The sequence below is a fragment of the Salvia splendens genome, chromosome 22 (genome assembly GCF_004379255.2).
Source record: "Salvia splendens isolate huo1 chromosome 22, SspV2, whole genome shotgun sequence".
In the NCBI taxonomy this organism is placed as follows: Eukaryota; Viridiplantae; Streptophyta; class Magnoliopsida; order Lamiales; family Lamiaceae; genus Salvia; species Salvia splendens.
The window spans coordinates 18,853,752-18,871,697 of record NC_056053.1 but is presented as its reverse complement, the minus strand read 5'-3'; the positions used below and the strand labels follow the sequence as shown (position 1 = coordinate 18,871,697).

The following is a 17,946-nucleotide window of genomic DNA, read 5'->3' as shown; positions in this document are numbered from 1 at the left end:
GGCTAAATTCCAAGAAACTACCTCCGGGGAGGTAGTATCCGCCATTTGTTCCCGCAAAAAATAAGTTTCCAGAGAGGGGAAAGACGCGAGAAGCTCACGCGTGTATCCATATTAACCACGCGATTTGCTCATGCGTGTTTCAATTAACCACGCGATTTGCTCATGCGTGTTTGAATGAATGAAATTTCGAAGCTTCTGCCCTCTTCCGTCAATGGCGGACCCGTCGCGAAGACGTCTGCCAGATCCTACGGCAAAGCCTCTGGCCGCCGAGTGTAGACAGGGTGATGAAGATACTGTTATGTTCGATGAAGATGAAAGAGGAGATGAAGAAAGCTTTTTTGCAGAGAATGATGGAGGAGATTGAAGAGGTTGATACAGATGAAGGGGGTGGAATTTAATGATCATGCTGGAATTTAATGATGACGCCGAGAATATCAAGTCTTGTTCTATGAATTGTGGGCTGGAATTTAATGATCATGCTGATTCCAATGCTTTGGAAAGGTTTGAAAATTGTGGGAATGACAGTCATGTAGTGAATGCGCATGGGAATGAGGCGGTGGGCTTCATAAAATGCTCAGCCGAATTAATGGATGAAGATAATTCCAATTTCTTCGGAAATAACACATTTATTGGAACCGGCCCTCTCTCTCGCTTGGAAGTTGCACAGCCGCCAGCTTCACATACATCCTTGAATGGAGAAAATAATGCTTGCCTTGATCTTGTTGAGTGTATGTTTAGAGACGCTAATGCGTCATGCGTGTTTCATTTTAGAGACGCGAGAGGAAGACGCGTCTATAAGTAAACACGCGACAAGCTCTCGCGTCTTTCCCCTCTCTGGAAACTTTTTTTTTGCGGGAACAAATGGCGGATACTACCTCCCCGGAGGTAGTTTCTTGGAATTTAGCCTTCCCTCTGTTCCCTAATAATTATCCACTTTGATTTCGACACAAAGTTTTTAAAAAATGTAAAAGAAAGTAAGTTGAAAAAGTTAGTGAAATATGAGTCTCACTTTTATATATTAATTTTATAATAAAATGTGTGTGGAATGAACGAATGGAATGTTGGGCCAACATATCATTTACAGTAAAAAGTGAAAATAGATAATTAATGGAGTAATATTTTATGTCATTTTGTTGGGCAGCAAATGTTTTTATTATGGAATTTTAACATTTATATTATACTTTAGAGCATCCCCATCCGTGCTCTTGCCAACGAACATAGATGTGGGCACGGACCCACTTTTACTCTCTGCTCTTAGGCAAGAGCACAACACCCACATCTGTGCTCTTCCGCGAGGACAAGCTCAAGGATCCTACCATTCTATTATTCAATTTAAATAAAAACATTTCCACAAAATTAAAATGCATTAAAAATATCCGGAATACTATTACAAATTACCAAAAAAATAAAAATTACATAATTAAAATCCTACATAATTAAACTCCTAAAAAAATTACATAACTAAACTCCTAAAAAATCAAATAATTAAAGGCTAAAAATACTCCGGTGGAAGACTATTCATCCGACTCTATCCCCAATGTTCTTTGGAGACCCCGTATCATTGTCACATGCGATCGAAGTTGCTCGGGGGTCATAGTTGACCTATCGGCCAAATTGAGTTGGGCCAAAACCCCCCACAACGAGTTGGTGGGGGGTTGAGGTGGCACAAAGGGAGCGGGAGCGGGGTCGGGGGCGGATGAAGTCGCGGTGCGACGACGGTTGGCCGTCGACTTCTTCGTTGGCTCTGTATATGGCATTGCGCACCATACTCTCGTTGCGCTCGATTGTTCCAGCCGGCCGGTTTTGATTGTACCGGCGACAGACGCGCCACCAAAAATGGTCCCCGGATTGGTTCGTGTCAATCTCCAAATCTTCGGAGATAGACAAAAACGCTTTGAATAATTGATCCATCTCCCCCGGAGTGTATGTGGTGCGGACACCACGAGTAGGAAGATGAGGAGTTTGAGAGCTGCCACTCCCTCCCGCTCTAGGTACGGATCGTTCGGGTGCCCACCCGTATTGCCCATCGGGGGCATCTTGGTCGTCCATCGGGTAAGGTCGATAGCCACCCGGAGCTTGCGAACTTTGGGTTTGAGGAGGGGCCAAAAATTATGTTTCCGGACTAGGAAATGGTTGCGAGCCGAACCATTCGTGGTTCCTACCGCGGGAGTCGGAGGGGTGATCGCCAGAGCCGGACATTTTTTTGTTGTAAGAGTGAAAAAAAGATTGAGAATTGTAAGAATGGAAATGAGAGAATTTAGATGAGAATTGTGTAGTGTGGTGTGAAATTTTTTGTGTGGAAGTGGGGGGTATTTATAGATGAAAATGTGAATTTTTTGGGAAAAAATTGAAAATAAATTAAAAGTGTGGAGAAAACGGATATAATTTTTTGGGAAGTGGGAAAATATTTTTTTTATTTTAATCGGATTTTTTAATTAAAATCCAATTTTTTTAAAAAAAAGAAATTCCAACGGCATTGCCGTTGGCCAATCGGGCGTTGACGTGTGTTCTGCTCGCTGGCACGGACGTGCTCGATGCATCGAGCAGCGCCGCGCCAGCAGCAAGAGCAGCAGTGCGCCGCGCCGGCACAGACGAACGGACGGACGGCGTGGTATCACCGTTGTGGATGCTCTTAAGCTTGGACCGAACCATCATAATAGCATAGGTGTGAAAATATATGAAGAGGTTAGTTAATAATTTATGAAACTTAGAGGCTACATATCTTTTCTATTTTGCGGGATGTTGGAGTTATTACATTTGGCCAAATGAACTTATAGTATGAATAAAATAATAACTAACTCTAAAGTATTAATAAAAGAGTATTAGAAAAATGCAAATTTCAATTGGAAAAAAGTGGAACTTTATTAAACGCAAAGGTATATTTATTGGTGGTAGCGGCAGAGTGTATCATAGCTTGGCAAAATTTATGAAAATGTTAGAAGTTGATAGTAATGCACATATCTATTATTGTTAGGTATTCTTTTATCCAATGAACTCTAGTAGCGTGAATTAGTTTATTGAAAAATTCAAAATTTAATGAGCGGTTAGAACTTTCTTAGACATGAATGCAAATTTATTTTAAACCTTATGCGTATACGGCCGATACTAATAAAGAGGCCAGCTAGTATATGAATTTTGATCAAATGAAGAGAGCCGACACTCTAAGAACACAAAGGCTTAGGCAGCAACATATCGTGAAATAGTCTTACATGACTTATCTAATTGAAGTAGATGGGCAACACCTCTTGGCGAATCGTTTATCAGTCAATAGATCTCGTGCATCTTTAGACCATTAGGCAAAAAAAAAAATAGAATTTAGATTCCTAAATAGATTTTTTTGCTTATAAAATATAGAGTTCTAAATTGGGTGTTATGGCTATATCATTATATTTATGTTTTAAAAGTTATACTACTAGGTTTTAATTGGGACTATTAATTTATTGGATTTGGTATATTTATTTTAAAAAAATTTGTAATTAAATTTATATATTATTATTTTGTCTTTTATTTTAGTCAAAATTGAAATTGTGATAAAGAGTTTAATTTCCCTTCTATTTGGATCAAAATTGAAGTTTTATTCATCATTAAGCTAAATGACAATACTTCTTCTCTGAATTAATCTACTCTGTATAAGCCAAATGACAACACAAATATGTAATCTTTTCAATTTTCATCCTATATTTATTCAGCTTAAATATATGTAATACTTCATCTGTATCATAAAAATAAGGACGACTTTCTTTTTGTCTGTCTCATAAAATCGCTAACATTAACACATTTTTTTAATGTCTTATTCTAATACATTTTCTGAAATGGAAACATCGTTATTTCCACTTTATTCTTTGTCTTATTATATTCATTCTCCACTCAATTTTTATTTTAATATATTTAGCTGTTAATATATTTTTATTGTTTAAAAATCTTTTGTCTCGTGCATAGCACAAGGATAACACTAGTGTCTATTAAAGAATGAGTGTCAGCAATTGTACCTACTATTAAGGATACTTGCATACTACATCTGTCTTTCCCCTTTGCTTTCTACAACCCTGTATTGTCAAACAACTTCCAAATGTTACAAATTACTAATAATCTTCGAATGCAGTTTTCCATCAAATTATTCTCAAACCGATATGTGTGGGGTTGCTTTCATCCCTATACCATGAGTTGCTCTTCATTGCCATCAAAGTAACTTGGGTTGTGTTGGTGTGGCTATCAATAAGAAGAGAGAATGAAAATATTCTAAAACACAATGTGCATACTGTTGAAGCGATGGTTTTATATCAATTAAATGAGAATATTACCTTGGTGGATCAAAAACCTCATTATTAGAAAGTCCTAAATTTTCCTCTTATTCAGATTCATCTTCAGACAATGGACTGCATAATTTTCATCACCACATGGAACATCATCTTCCTCAACACCAACATCATCCATATCGGCTTCAGTGATGTCCCCCGAATTCATACATCCAATATCTACTTGTGAACTCCGGTATTGCTCTATCACAAACTTTCTAACTTCATGAGTGACTATTTGCTACAAGCCATAAATTTGGAATATTTTCAAAAACTTCACTTAGCAAAGATGAAAATAATTTGAAACGTAAAAATTCATACCTCAATTCGTGAAAAATCTCATTAACTTTCCAAACATTACGTGAATCTCTTATGTGTTCATTTGCTTTCATTCTCTTCTTTTTCCCGCCAAAAAGAGCGTTATAGTAATTTGTGGGGCAGTTTTACAACTGCTCCATTAGATATGTATAGATGTGGGGGTTCTATATTATGAGGTATTTGACAATCCAATAGACCACCAAATCTCATGCTCTTAATGTATTCAATCGCAACGGGGTGAACAAATTCCGCAATCCACATCTTACTCTCATGTTTTTTGCAATTTAACTTTGGACGTGGTATCCCGACTCAAACAGTATGAGATATAAGTTCACTCTGCAAATATAATAAGGCCAGATCATTGAGATAGATCAAATTAGCCTTATTTTTGCAAGAATGTATATACTATACAAATTTTCGAACCTTAGTTTTTCTATAAAGACACCAAATTTCATGAATAAATAACAATACAATATTGATAATACTAATAAGTGGACACAAAATTATCAACGGACAACAGATTAATTGTTAAATGAGCAAGTCGCCAGAAATTACCTCCAACTCACGTTGACAGAAAGGGGAAAGGGGTTCGGTTGAAGTTATAAGTTCAATAAAGTCACGCATACGAAACGCGACTTTAAAGCAGCGCAGATGTAACGCATTTCCAAAACCGCGCATATGTAACCCGTTTCTAAAGTCGTGTTGTCGCTCAAACCCGTTTTTACCACTCAACCGCAGATATTTTCCTCCGATGGAGTATCAAGCTAAACCGAGCTATTTTGACGAGTTTCGGGCTGGCAAAGGTGTTATCGCATTCCTTACAAATAGATTAGAGTAAATGCTAAAATTGGTCACGAACATATATTCATTTTACGATTTTGGTCTTAGACATTATCTTTATAAATTTCGCATCCTAAACATTTCAACCCGGATCACAATCGGTCCAAAACTAACTTTTCCGTCAAAATACCAGTCAACGTATTTAATCCTGATTTTAACCAAATTAAGTCATTAAGTATGATTACTAACTCCCTAATTATATCATTTATTATTTTGAAATTGGAATCATTTAAAATACACCACAAATAAATATTAGAAAAGAAAAGCAAGAATCAAATTCTCGAACTAAGAGTTTCATGATGTTGAATCAATAGAAATCTATCTACATGGACACCAAACCGAGAGATTCATCCAAAAACATACAAATTTTTTTTGCCAAAATCCACTCCAATCAAATAAAAAATTTCAAAATAAAAAGGCTAAATTCTAGAAATTAACACGAATTCAGATCTAGATCCAACCAAATTGGAAAAGCTCAGAGACGGCAGCTATGGCACGAACGAAGGCGACCATGAAGCGAATCGGCTCATATCTCCTCAACAAGAAATCATGATTGTTGGCTTTTGTAGATGCTCCGGTCTGTGCTACTACCGTCGGGTCGCAGCGGCCATGGCATAGAGGTCGATGGCAGAGAGAAGTGAAATGGACGAGATAGAAAGAGAGGGGTGCTCAAGAGAGAGAGCAGAGATGGTTCGCCGGTAGCTGCGACCACTAGTCGGTTCGCCGGTAGCAGTTGCAGAGATGGGGCATTTCCATTTCATTTTCTTTTTTAATATTTATTTGTTTTGTATTTTAAATGATTTCAATTTCAAAATAATTAATAATATAATTAGGGAGTTAGTAATCATATTGAACGGTTTAATTTGGTCAAAATCGGGGTTAAAACTGACTGTTACAATTTGACTGAAACGTTAGTTTTGGACTGATTGTGATCTGAGTTGAAATGTTTGGGATGCGAAAATTCAGAATATAATGTCTATGACCAAAATCGTAATATGGACATATGTTCATAATCTTACATTTGAATGTCTCTTAATGCCATGGCTATATATATCTGTACATGAGTGCCTTAAAATGATAACTTTCTTTAAATTGTTAACTTGCTAGCTTATTAACGTAGTGTATTAAAAATGTCGACGCGATCACATTAAATGTCAACACATATTTGTGTTGACATTTTAATAAATTGTGTTGATATTTAAATATCAATGTCAACATAATGTATTAAAATATCAACTTAAGTTTATGTTGAGATTTCAGTATCATCGTGTTGACATTTTTAATACATTGCATTGATGAGTCAGCAAGTTAGTAACTTAAGAAAAGTTAGCAACGGATCACACTCATATATATACACTCCCTCTATCCCACAATAATTATCACTCTTTTCCATTTCGGTCTGTCTCACAATAATTGTCATACCTCTTTTTACCATAAATGGTAAGTAGGTTTTACATTCCACTAATTCACTTTACTCACATTTTATTATAAAACTAATATAAAAAAGTGAGTCTGTCATTCCACTAATTTTTCAATCAATTTTTTTTATTTTTCTTAAAATTCGTGCCTACAAAAAGAGAGTGACAATTATTATGGGAGTATTTTATTATTATTGAGGAGAGCGATAATTATTATGGGAGTATATTATTATTATTGAAGAGAGTGACAATGACAGTATATTATTATTATTGACGTCATACCTTTGACAGTTGAAATGAAGTTCACTCTCCATGTTCGGAAAATAGATAAACTTCATTAATCAAAATTCGCATATATTCAAGCTCAAAATTCGCATATATTCAAGCTCAAAATTCGCATATATTTAATGGTATATACTTTTATTTTATACAATATCCTGGATGTTTTGGATCCGCAAAAGGAATTATTTTGGTTTAATTAAATGAAAAAATAGCCACGAAAAATAACACAAAAAAAAAAGAGATTCAAGATAATGTCTTCCTCTTCCACCAGACCTCCCTTCACACTCTTCACCATCTCCGCCCCTTTTCCACCGCAGCCACCGCCGCGGCTGCTCTTCAAAACCCCCACCGCATTCTTCACGCCCCTCCACCACCGCGCCAAAACCCCCATCTCCATCAATTCCATCGACGTCTCCAAAGAAGACAAGCAAGACCAAGACCTGCCGATTCCGTCGGAGGACGAGGAGCCGGAGCCGGAGTCAAATCTCGATTCTCGGCGATTGGAGGAGAAATTCGCCGTCGTGAACACCGGAGTCTACGAATGCAGATCCTGCGGGTATAAATACAACGAGACCACCGGAGACCCGTCGTACCCTATTCCGCCGGGCTTGCCCTTCGATAAGCTTCCCGACGATTGGAGGTGCCCGACCTGCGGCGCGTCGCAGAGCTTCTTCGAGAGTAAGAGAATGGAGATTGCGGGATTCGAGCAGAATCAGCAGTATGGATTAGGCGCCAACACGCTCACGTCTGGTCAGAAACTTCTGCTCATCTATGGTGGTTTGCTTTTAGGGTTTGCTCTGTTCTTATCGGGATACTTTCTCCAATGATCATCGCCTGTTTTTGGTGTATGCTTGTTTTTTTGTATGAAAGTGTAATCTGTATATCGAATTTAATTTTTGAAGTCATGAGTAATGTATATCAATTGGAATTTGGGAATGCCTGTTTTGTGTTTGCATTAATGCTGCTGAGATCAAGTTCGATTTTTTCATACTGTTATAATGCTAGAGGTGGTATTTGATAATGAGGATTTTGAGAGAGTGATTTTAGGTGAAAAGTGGAGTCTTAGGAAATGTGCTACTGTTGTGACGATTCATACTCCAGTTTTTGTGACTATTATGCTGCTAGAGATAGTATTTGTTTTTGAAGTACTTATTTTTGGGAGTGTTTAAATTGTAGTCCAATTGAGGCTAAGTTAGATTTTTGCTAACTATAATTAAGGTAGATATGTTGTTAGGTGATGAATATGTTAAGAGAGTAGTTTTTGGCGAAAACGGAGTTTTGGACATGGGAATGCTGCATATTCATGTGGCAGCTTTCGTGTTAAGTGACCGATAGCTTGACTGCTGTAGTTTGGAGCTCTGGGAGAAGCTTAGTTCAGCTGTAGCTGCATTTGTTGCTGAGGAGATTTATTGCTGTTTCTATAGGATCCTGATTAAATTAACTGTGAATGAGAAGTTTGTAATGAGTTTAGCCTGATTTGTAGGAGAGCAAAACTAAGTGCAGATGAGAATTGATCTCTGAGGTAGTGTGTAGTAACAAACTCAGGAATTTCGAGAGGAGTTGTCTTCTGCATTTAGGCTCTCTTTCCAAACTTGTGTGGTTTCAATTAAGCTCTGTCTCCTTGCTTCTATGGAAACATCCGTCTCAATGGGAATCGTAGTTGCTACTTGCTGCTCCACTTTCTTCCTTCCAAGCTCATATTTTGGGGAAGTCATGCTTTTTTATAGGGCTCATATACTTCTTTCTTAATGGTGATACCCTCTAGTAATATTATGCTCTAATTATTAGTCAATATTATATCTAGGGGTGGTTCGGTACGGTATACCGTACCTTGAGTGTCATACCGTATACCGTACCGAAAATTACGGTATAACAAAACACCATACCGATACCGTACCGAATTTTACAGTAGTTTTTAATACCGTTACCATACCGTGTATACCGGAAAAAATCTATTATACCCTAAATATGCAAAAAAAATTCTATTTTTTATTTTTTTATAATAGAGAATTCTATTTTTAAATTTTAGTATGAATATAACATAAATATTATATATATGTGTTTATATATATAATAATCAATCGGTATACCGGTATACCGAAGCGTAGTTATGTATTGAAGATTCGGTAATCGGTATGCCGGTATATACCGGTATACCGAAGATTCAGTATAACACGGTATAGAAAATCTAATACGGTTACCGAAAACTATTGTATACCGAAAATCGGTATTTTTGGTATTTTTTCGGTATGGTAAGTCCGGTATTTCGGTATTTCGGTATACTTGCCTGACCCTAATTTATATCTGTTACTTTAATAATTGTCCTTCAATTGGTGTGGACAAAATAAATTGAAATTGGAATTATAATTGGAGATTTTAGATAAATAAAAACGTTCACAATTTCACATGATTCCTATATTAAATTTTTTATATTCCCACACATCGAAAAGTCATTAAATAATCTATTTCGGCCCAATTTGGTGCGATCAATGTTTCACTATTTGAAAATCTTTAAGAATAGGCCCAATTTCTTAGGCTGCCTGTCATTATAATTAACTATTCGTAAAATCTATATTACCAAATAAATTATAAATCTAACTACAATAAAATAAAACACTTACAAACGATTAAGAACTAAATTAAAAGTATAAATTTGGAAATCATACAATCTATTAAATTCGTTTAGAACTTATGTATTCATTGGTCCTAGCCAAACAGAATTAAAATAAAATAAAATAATACTTTATCCTGCAATCTCGATCCAACAATAATACCACTATTTACAAATTTCAAGTATCTGGACTCATTTATAATTTTAACTCTCGTGTTCATCTCAATCTCGATTAGTAATCCAGATTTTATGGTGTTAAGTGATTCAACTATTTCGGATATTATTATGTAATTCATCATTATTTGACAAGCATGCAATTTTAATTAACTTTGTGAATACAAATTTTAAAAATATTCCAACATTTAGATGACTATTTATTATTACCAAAATCAATTATAATTTGGCCAAATCAAGGAACTACTTTTGATTGGTGAACTATAATCCATGTACAGTTATTTTTATGTATAATCAGAGATTACTATAAGTTTCAAATTTTAATAGACTTAATTATATTTTAGCATAATATCTAATAATTTTAAATAAGCTCTCCCAATGGTAACAACTAAAAATTTAACCTGAGTGATTCTCTTTTTATTAGCACTAAAACTATAATTGCAAGTGGACAGTGTCATAGTATAACAATAAACTTGTTGACTAACTTATATTCTTCTTTCTTCATTCCACTAGAAGCGAAAACAAGAATTTTATGTTGAGGCTCAAATCATTGTAAACAGTTTGACGATATTTTTCAGTGATTCCATTGTAAGAAGTTGTTGTGACATGTGAGCACTAGGGGTTGTGACTTGTGAGAGATGGGTAGGGATGTCAATGTAACCCGTAACTCGTGGGTTGGCCCGAATAATCGGCCAAATTTATAGGGTTAGTGCTGAAAATTTCTAGCCCGATAAAATCAAAACCCGATTAGCCCGCACCCGATTAACTCGCAACTCGTTAGGGCCAGACCCGAAAACCCGATGGGCTGGCCCGAAAACCCGATAAAATTTCTATTATTCTATTTTTTTACTCCTAATTCGACACTTAATAGATTAATTTTATAATATAGATAACTAAAAAAATAACTTTCGAATTTATATTAAATATACAAACTATATATTAAATTTTTATTAATATAATAATTGATTAATAAATTAAAAACTTCAAATTTATTAAAAAAATATTTAAATTTCTAAAACATGCATTAAAATTCCGTGAAATATCTCAAATCTTAGTATTTGATCATGTTTATGATTGAGTTTAAGCATATATCTAAAATATATCATAATTAAATGTTTTACAATGAATATAACTAATTTTAATCATTATTTATTGGATTGATCGCAAGTTAATATTATCGGAAGCAACCCGATTAACCCGTTGGGCTAGCCCGAAACCCGAGCTTTTAGGGTTAGGGCTGAACTTTTATAACTCGAAAGAAATCACAACCCGATTAGCCCTCACCCGATTGACCCCCAACCCGAGTAGGGTTGGCCCGACGGGCCGGCCAGATTGACATCCTTAGAGATGGGTAAAGAAACAGAATCATTAGAGGGTGAGGAGTAAAACTAGAGATACACACGGTGACTGACAACATTGAAAGATATTGATTTGCATATTGAAAATTTTAATATAAATTTCTATTAACCAGAAGTATTAATTTTCCACAGTTACAAAGGAATGGTGTAAATTTTCTTATCACTTACAATTACGTTTTGTGATTTGAATCATGTGGCGATCGACCTAACATGAGAATAGCAAAAAAAGGTTGGCTCAACAAAACCCATCCTGCAACAATTATGTACCGTTTTTAATAGCTACTATAAACACACTCATAATCCAATTTCATTTCAATTACTTGTACTTTTTTGTGTTTGACATTATGTATTTTTTGTTTTTGATATTAAGATTAAAAAATACCTCATCACGAATAAAGATGGCATTATAAACCGCAGATGGGTTCCGTTGACATTTGTGATTACTTATGTTTTGAGGTCAAATTTGTTGACGGTATAATTATTATAGAATTTACTATATAGGGTGGATGCATTTAAAGTGATAAGTCATTCATTATTCAACCACACATACATTACATGTCACGTGATTCAGATTCAAGAAATTAGTACCGGAATCAAATCATTTCGTAAAACTATATTGAGTTGGATTTGGTTAGATTTTTATTTATTTTAGAAAAACTAGATCTATCGAGAAATAATTGGATTTTTTTTTTCTATTTTTGACTATGATGTTTGAATTCAACCCCCCTTGTATATACGTCTTTAAAGGTACATATGAAAAAAATGCTAAGACAGTGACATACATAAGTTCATTATTTTCCTTTTTGGTGCTTGTGACACAAATGAAATACCAATAATCAAAATGAGTAAAGTATTTGGATGGATAAATGAGGTTAATCCCTACCGTTGGAAAGTTAAAAAAGGTTGGTAAAGAAAGCAATAAGTGAGGAAGAAATATTATATTTCACATGACCCCAATTAATGAATGCTGTCTACATTTGAATGAAGCTATGTTGTGACCCAATTTATAAACAACAATGATGATTGTACTTGATTTCCAAATGTAATTAACGATTATCCTTTACTCAATCATTACTTGCATTAGCATCTCCCTTAATCATTATTCCAATTGCTCCCAACGGTAAATAAATGTATAACGGATATTTCTCCATTTTCCCTATGTTTATGTTTTGCTAATTATAGTTAACACGTTTTTGCCTAAAGAGGATGAAGAGACGCTTCTTTTACAATTTATTGTTTTAGTCCCATACATGTCTCTCAAAATTCATTTTGTTAGTAAAAGAATTATTTTACTATAAGCCACCGGTTGTGACATTAATGAATTTATTTTTTTCAATTGAAGGTATCTCATGCGCCAAGTGTTTCCATGCCCATGGTAACAACAACTACAAAACATTGTCAAATTTAAATTTAACACCAATAGAAAAACGTTTAAATGAAGTGTGACAATATGTAAGTAACTAAAAAATTATTAAAACCTTGGACCGTGTGATGTGAGTTAGATGATAGCACCTCCTTAATGTTTACAATCCGCAAACCTCCCCGACTTTAAAAAAGAAAGATTTTTCCAATTGAACTATCATTTCAAAAGGTTATTTGCATGAACTTTTATAATTATTTGTTATTTTTTAAAAATTTTATTTTTTAAATATTAATACATGAACTATAGAGTTTTTTTTATTTTTTTCAAAATTAAAAAATAAAAACCGACGTGATAATTGTAATTTTTTAAATTTAAATTACAATTGCCACGTCAGTTTTGATTTTTCAATTCTGGGAAGAACTAGAAAACTCTAAAGTTCATGTATTAATATTCAAAAAATATAGTTTTGGAGAAATAATAGAAAATTATGAAAGTCATGTATTTAGAGGCAAATAACTCATTTCAAAATGTGTATATGATTCGTTTTATAATAGATGTCACCTTAATAATAACACGAGATTTTAAAAGATGTATTGTTTTACAAATTATTAATATTCGCTCTATTCGTAGATACTTGAGTCATACTATCTTTGTAGATTGTCCTAGGATGATTGAGTCATTTTTCTTTTTTTTACAAAAACTTTATATTCTCTTATATTTTCTCTTTTTTTTCTTTCTCAATTTATTTTCTCTCTTCTTTACTCTCTTTATTTTAACTTTTAACAGATCATTATCTTAATTTTCATACCTAATATAAATACATCAACTATCTTGAGACCGAGGAGGAAAGTATGGGAGAAAATATTTCTCAAAAAAGAAAATATAACTTTTTTATGGAATAAAGTGACATGGAAAATGTTACATATACTTTGAAACAGATAGAGTCTGATAGACTATCTTCCAATCAAAACATTAATATAGTAACAGATCTAGATCTATCTAGCATAGTATTAATATTATAATTATGTTTTTATAATGCACGAACAAACTTGCAATGGTTTTCCAAAAAATAATAAACAAAATTCTAATGGGAAATATTTTTATTTATTTATTAGTAGAATGATAATGCGACCACCACATTCCTCTCATCAAAACCCAAGACAAGAACAAGAACCCCCACATTCCTCTGCCGCAATTCCACCAAAACCGATGCCATGTTTCTGCACCAAAAACTAATAAAATACTATGCACGAAACATCGACTAAGTTGTTGGTGGAAAGCAGATGACATGATTGAGTTATTTCGAATATGAAAGAATTACTGCGTTGGAAAAAGTGAAGTGGGGTGCGTCGTGGGCTCTGCTTGTTTCAGTTTTAACTTTAAGATTAAAGCAACTCCCAAAATCCATCGATCTACTCTTCACGTTTCATGTCTCAGTGGGGCTTCCATCTTCAACTCTCCACTCCCTTCTGCTTTTATTTCTAATCAAAACCCATTTGTCTTCCAGCCACGAGATTTCATATGGCTTCTCTCGCAAAAGTCCAGATTTTGTTTCTTTCCCTCTGTGTTTTTCTTGCGCCATCATTTTCTTCCAAGGTAATGATACCTTTTTTTTGTGTAGTTATGGAATTGTTTCTGATTTTGATGAATAAAAATGGTGTCTTTTGTTGTTTAGTTGTATGTGGTGTACATGGGCAGCAGAAGTGGTGATGACCCAGATGAGATTTTGAGGCAGCACCACCAAATTCTTAATGATCTTCATAGGGGGAGGTTGGTTACTGCTTCACCCTCTCATTACTTCTGCATTTAGTGCCTCACTGTGTTTGTCCTCATCAATTGATTGCTTTGTATGTGTGTGTGTTAATGCAGTGTGGAAGAGGCCAAGGATTCTCATGTGTATAGTTATAGGCATGCTTTCAGAGGCTTTGCAGCCAGGTTGACTGAGGAGCAAGCTTCTCAAGTTGCAGGCAAGTACTTGATTCTGCTTAAATGCTAGTAGTACTCATGATTAAGATCAACCTAATAGAGTGACTGATTTATTGAAATTGTACTCTTTTCTGTTTTCTCAAATTTAAAGCATATGTCCTACTAATAGTGTTGGTGTGGTTGGGATTAATTAATGAAACTCAGAAATGCCTGGAGTTGTGTCGGTCTTCCCCAACACTAGGAGGAGCCTCCACACTACTCATTCTTGGGATTTCATGGGCCTCCTTGGTGAAGAAACTATGGAGGTTCCTGGTTATTCCACCAAGAACCAAGTTAATGTCATCATTGGTTTCATTGATACAGGTAACATTATCATTCACTTCATCCACAAATTTATCTTCTTATGGCCTTTTGCACATGTTTATACACTTCAAGACTATTTTTTATGTCTACATTTTGCTGATTTTGGTTATGTTATTGTGGCCTTTACTTGCTTTTCTTCTGATGTTGGCACCAAAAAACTGGATATATAGTTCATTTTAGAAAATGGAGGCGCTATACATGATTGAATTGTTGATTCCTTGTCCCACCTTTCCACTCGAATAATAGAACTTGGCATTCATGTAAAGAGGCTTATTACAGGTATTTGGCCGGAGTCCCCTAGTTTTAGTGATGCTGGCATGCCCCCTGTGCCGGCTGGATGGAGGGGACGTTGCCAGCCAGGGGAAGAATTCAACTCTTCCACGTGCAACAGGTTGAATACATGATTCTTCTTCACCAATCATTATTTATTTTCACTGTTCATTGTACTGAAGTGTATGTGATAATATGCCTTCCTTGTAGGAAAGTGATTGGTGCAAGATACTACCTGAACGGCTATCAAGCGGAAGAAGAGCAGGAGAAGATAGTATCGTATAGATCTGCAAGGGACAGTGTTGGACACGGGAGTCATACCTCGTCAATTGCTGCAGGTCGATTTGTTGATAACATGAACTACAGTGGGTTGGCAGCGGGTGGGGCCAGAGGGGGAGTTCCGATGGCTAGGGTTGCTGTATACAAGACCTGTTGGAGGTCTGCTTGCTATGACGTCGACTTGTTGGCTGCATTTGATGATGCCATTAGGGATGGGGTGAATATCATATCCCTATCTTTGGGCGGTGATTCTCCACAGGGAGATTATTTCAGTGATGCCATTTCCATCGGGGCCTTTCATGCTGTCAGCCGTGGAGTGGTGGTGGTTGCTTCAGCCGGAAATGAAGGGACTCCAGGGTCTGTAACGAATCTTGCTCCTTGGATCATCACTGTGGGAGCTAGTTCCACAGACAGAGACTTCATATCTGATATTGTTCTTGGAAACGGAGCTCATTTTTCGGTAAATCACAATCTCCTGAATTCCAAGTGCTGTCAAGTAATTCATTCAATCCTAAACAAGTCCTTTTGTTTAACAGGGTGAGAGTCTAAGTATTTCAAAGATGCACGCCTCAGCTAGTATCATATCCGCTGCTGAAGCTTACGGAGGATACTTCACTCCTTACCAATCCAGGTGAAGCAGAAAGGTAGTTTGTTGCGAGTACGTTCAGCATATCTATTTTTTATGCAGATTCTCAAGTTTCTTTAGTCTTTCGTGTTCATACCAGTTACTGTTTGGAGAGTTCCTTGAATATCACGAAGGTGAAAGGTAAAGTTCTGGTTTGTCGTCATGCTGGGAGCTCCACAGAGTCGAAGCTTGCAAAAGGCACTGTAGTGAAAGATGCCGGTGGAGTCGGAATGATCCTCATTGATGAAGCTGATAAAGATGTCGCCATTCCTTTTACAATCCCGGCAGCCATTGTTGGTAATAGAGTTGGATATAGGATCTTATCTTACATAAAAAAATCAAGGTTTGCTCTCTCTCACCCTCTCTCTCTCTGTCTCTAATTATAACCGCCTTTGTAGTAACTCACTTATTTTTTGTAACAGGAAGCCTACATCAATAATTATGTCTGCCAAGACTATTATAGGATCTCGATCTGCACCTCAAGTTGCTCCATTTTCTTCGAAGGGTCCGAACGCGTTGACTCCTGAAATCCTTAAGGTGAAATGATGGATTTTTTGCTTCATTTTTGGCTGCCTCTTTTTGTTACTTGTCGAGTATTTGGTCATAACGGGGTTTTTGGCCTATTTGATGAATTTGTAGCCTGATGTTCTAGCTCCGGGACTCAATATCCTGGCTGCCTGGTCTCCAGCAACCGCAAATATGAACTTCAACATACTCTCTGGAACTTCCATGGCTTGCCCTCATGTAACAGGAATCGTAGCCTTGATAAAGTCCGTGCACCCGTCTTGGTCCCCGTCTGCCATCAAGTCTGCTATTATGACAACTGGTAAAAAACACTAGAGTTTCAAATTTTAAAGTTGGTTTCTAATCGGTATATGCATTTTGCTGATATTTAGTATGGCGTCGCTTAGTGCCTGCACTATAAGCACGTTCTTGGATTAAAGAACGTAACTTTACAATGTTTGGTGCAGCTACGACATGGAACAAGCACCAGAAACCTATTAGGGCAGGCCCTGATGGCCGGAAGGCGAATCCATTTGACCTGGGGTCGGGCTTTGTGAGGCCAAAGCAAGTCCTCGATCCTGGTCTGGTATATGATGCAACACCCTCTGACTACGAAGCTTTCCTCTGCTCGATCGGATACAGCGACAGGAAACTGCAGCTGATCACGAGAGACAACAGCACTTGTAGTAGTAAAGTATCGACATCTGCCCTCAACTATCCATCCATCACGGTCCCAAATTTGAAAAGCTCATTTTCAGTGATCCGGACAGTGACAAATGTTGGGAGGCCGCTGAGCGTCTACAAAGCAGTGGTGTATCCCCCAGCCGGCATCAATGTCACCGTGGTGCCTAAGAGGCTAGTGTTTTACAGGTACGGGCAGAAGATCAGCTTCACCGTTAATTTTGAGGCGACTGCTCCGACCAGAGACTATGTGTTCGGGTCGTTATCATGGAGGAGCAGGAGGTCGTGGGTGACCACGCCGTTGGTCGTCCGTGCCCTGAGTTCGAGGTCGGGTTTACAGATGTAGAGCCAAATGGAGTTGAAGATTAAAGTTTTGGTTTGCAACATTTGATTCGTGGATAGAGTTGTTTAGAACTAGGAAAAGAGTAGGATATTCATTGCAGCCATTTCTTCTACTATTACAAACGCTGGTCGAAGTAGTTATCTCATTTTTAGTAGTGAGTATGAAGTGTTGATGTTTATTTATGTCTTTGACATGATTTTATAATTAAAGTGATATTTTTATTGTTATAAAAGAGATACACTACCTTTTGAATCAAATGTCACTGTAGTCTAAAATATAAAGGATAGAGTAATTCA

The 17,946-nt window shown here is 36.2% G+C and overlaps 2 protein-coding genes across 3 annotated transcripts; both read left to right on the top strand.

Annotated features, from left to right (window-relative positions):
- Positions 1-7,321: 7,321 nt before the first annotated feature.
- LOC121786166 (rubredoxin-like) lies at positions 7,322-8,093 on the top strand. The gene has a single exon (XM_042184726.1). The coding sequence runs from the start codon at positions 7,405-7,407 to the stop codon at positions 7,978-7,980; it is 576 nt and encodes a 191-aa protein (XP_042040660.1). The 5' UTR covers positions 7,322-7,404; the 3' UTR covers positions 7,981-8,093.
- A 5,716-nt stretch (positions 8,094-13,809) lies between these two features.
- On the top strand, positions 13,810-17,882 carry LOC121786145 (subtilisin-like serine-protease S). Of its 2 annotated transcripts, XM_042184689.1 has the most exons (12): positions 13,810-14,003; positions 14,167-14,255; positions 14,335-14,429; positions 14,529-14,626; positions 14,790-14,948; positions 15,228-15,339; positions 15,429-15,957; positions 16,034-16,128; positions 16,223-16,465; positions 16,545-16,659; positions 16,762-16,948; positions 17,094-17,882. In XM_042184689.1, exons 2-12 carry the CDS (start codon positions 14,181-14,183, stop codon positions 17,651-17,653), a joined length of 2,268 nt encoding a protein of 755 aa, XP_042040623.1. In that variant the 5' UTR covers positions 13,810-14,003; positions 14,167-14,180; the 3' UTR covers positions 17,654-17,882. The 2 variants fall into 2 exon arrangements, with proteins under 2 accessions (XP_042040623.1, XP_042040622.1); XM_042184688.1 differs by having other exon boundaries at positions 13,810-14,255.
- Positions 17,883-17,946: the final 64 nt, after the last annotated feature.

Excerpts from the sequence above, each read along its gene's own strand:
- LOC121786145 (XM_042184689.1), top strand. The coding sequence starts at position 14,181 with ATGGCTTCTCTCGCAAAAGTCCAGATTTTGTTTCTTTCCCTCTGTGTT. Across the intron at positions 15,340-15,428 it reads AACTCTTCCACGTGCAACAG|GAAAGTGATTGGTGCAAGAT; the intron begins GTTGAATACATG and ends CCTTCCTTGTAG. Across the intron at positions 15,958-16,033 it reads GAAACGGAGCTCATTTTTCG|GGTGAGAGTCTAAGTATTTC; the intron begins GTAAATCACAAT and ends TTTGTTTAACAG.
- LOC121786166 (XM_042184726.1), top strand. The coding sequence starts at position 7,405 with ATGTCTTCCTCTTCCACCAGACCTCCCTTCACACTCTTCACCATCTCC.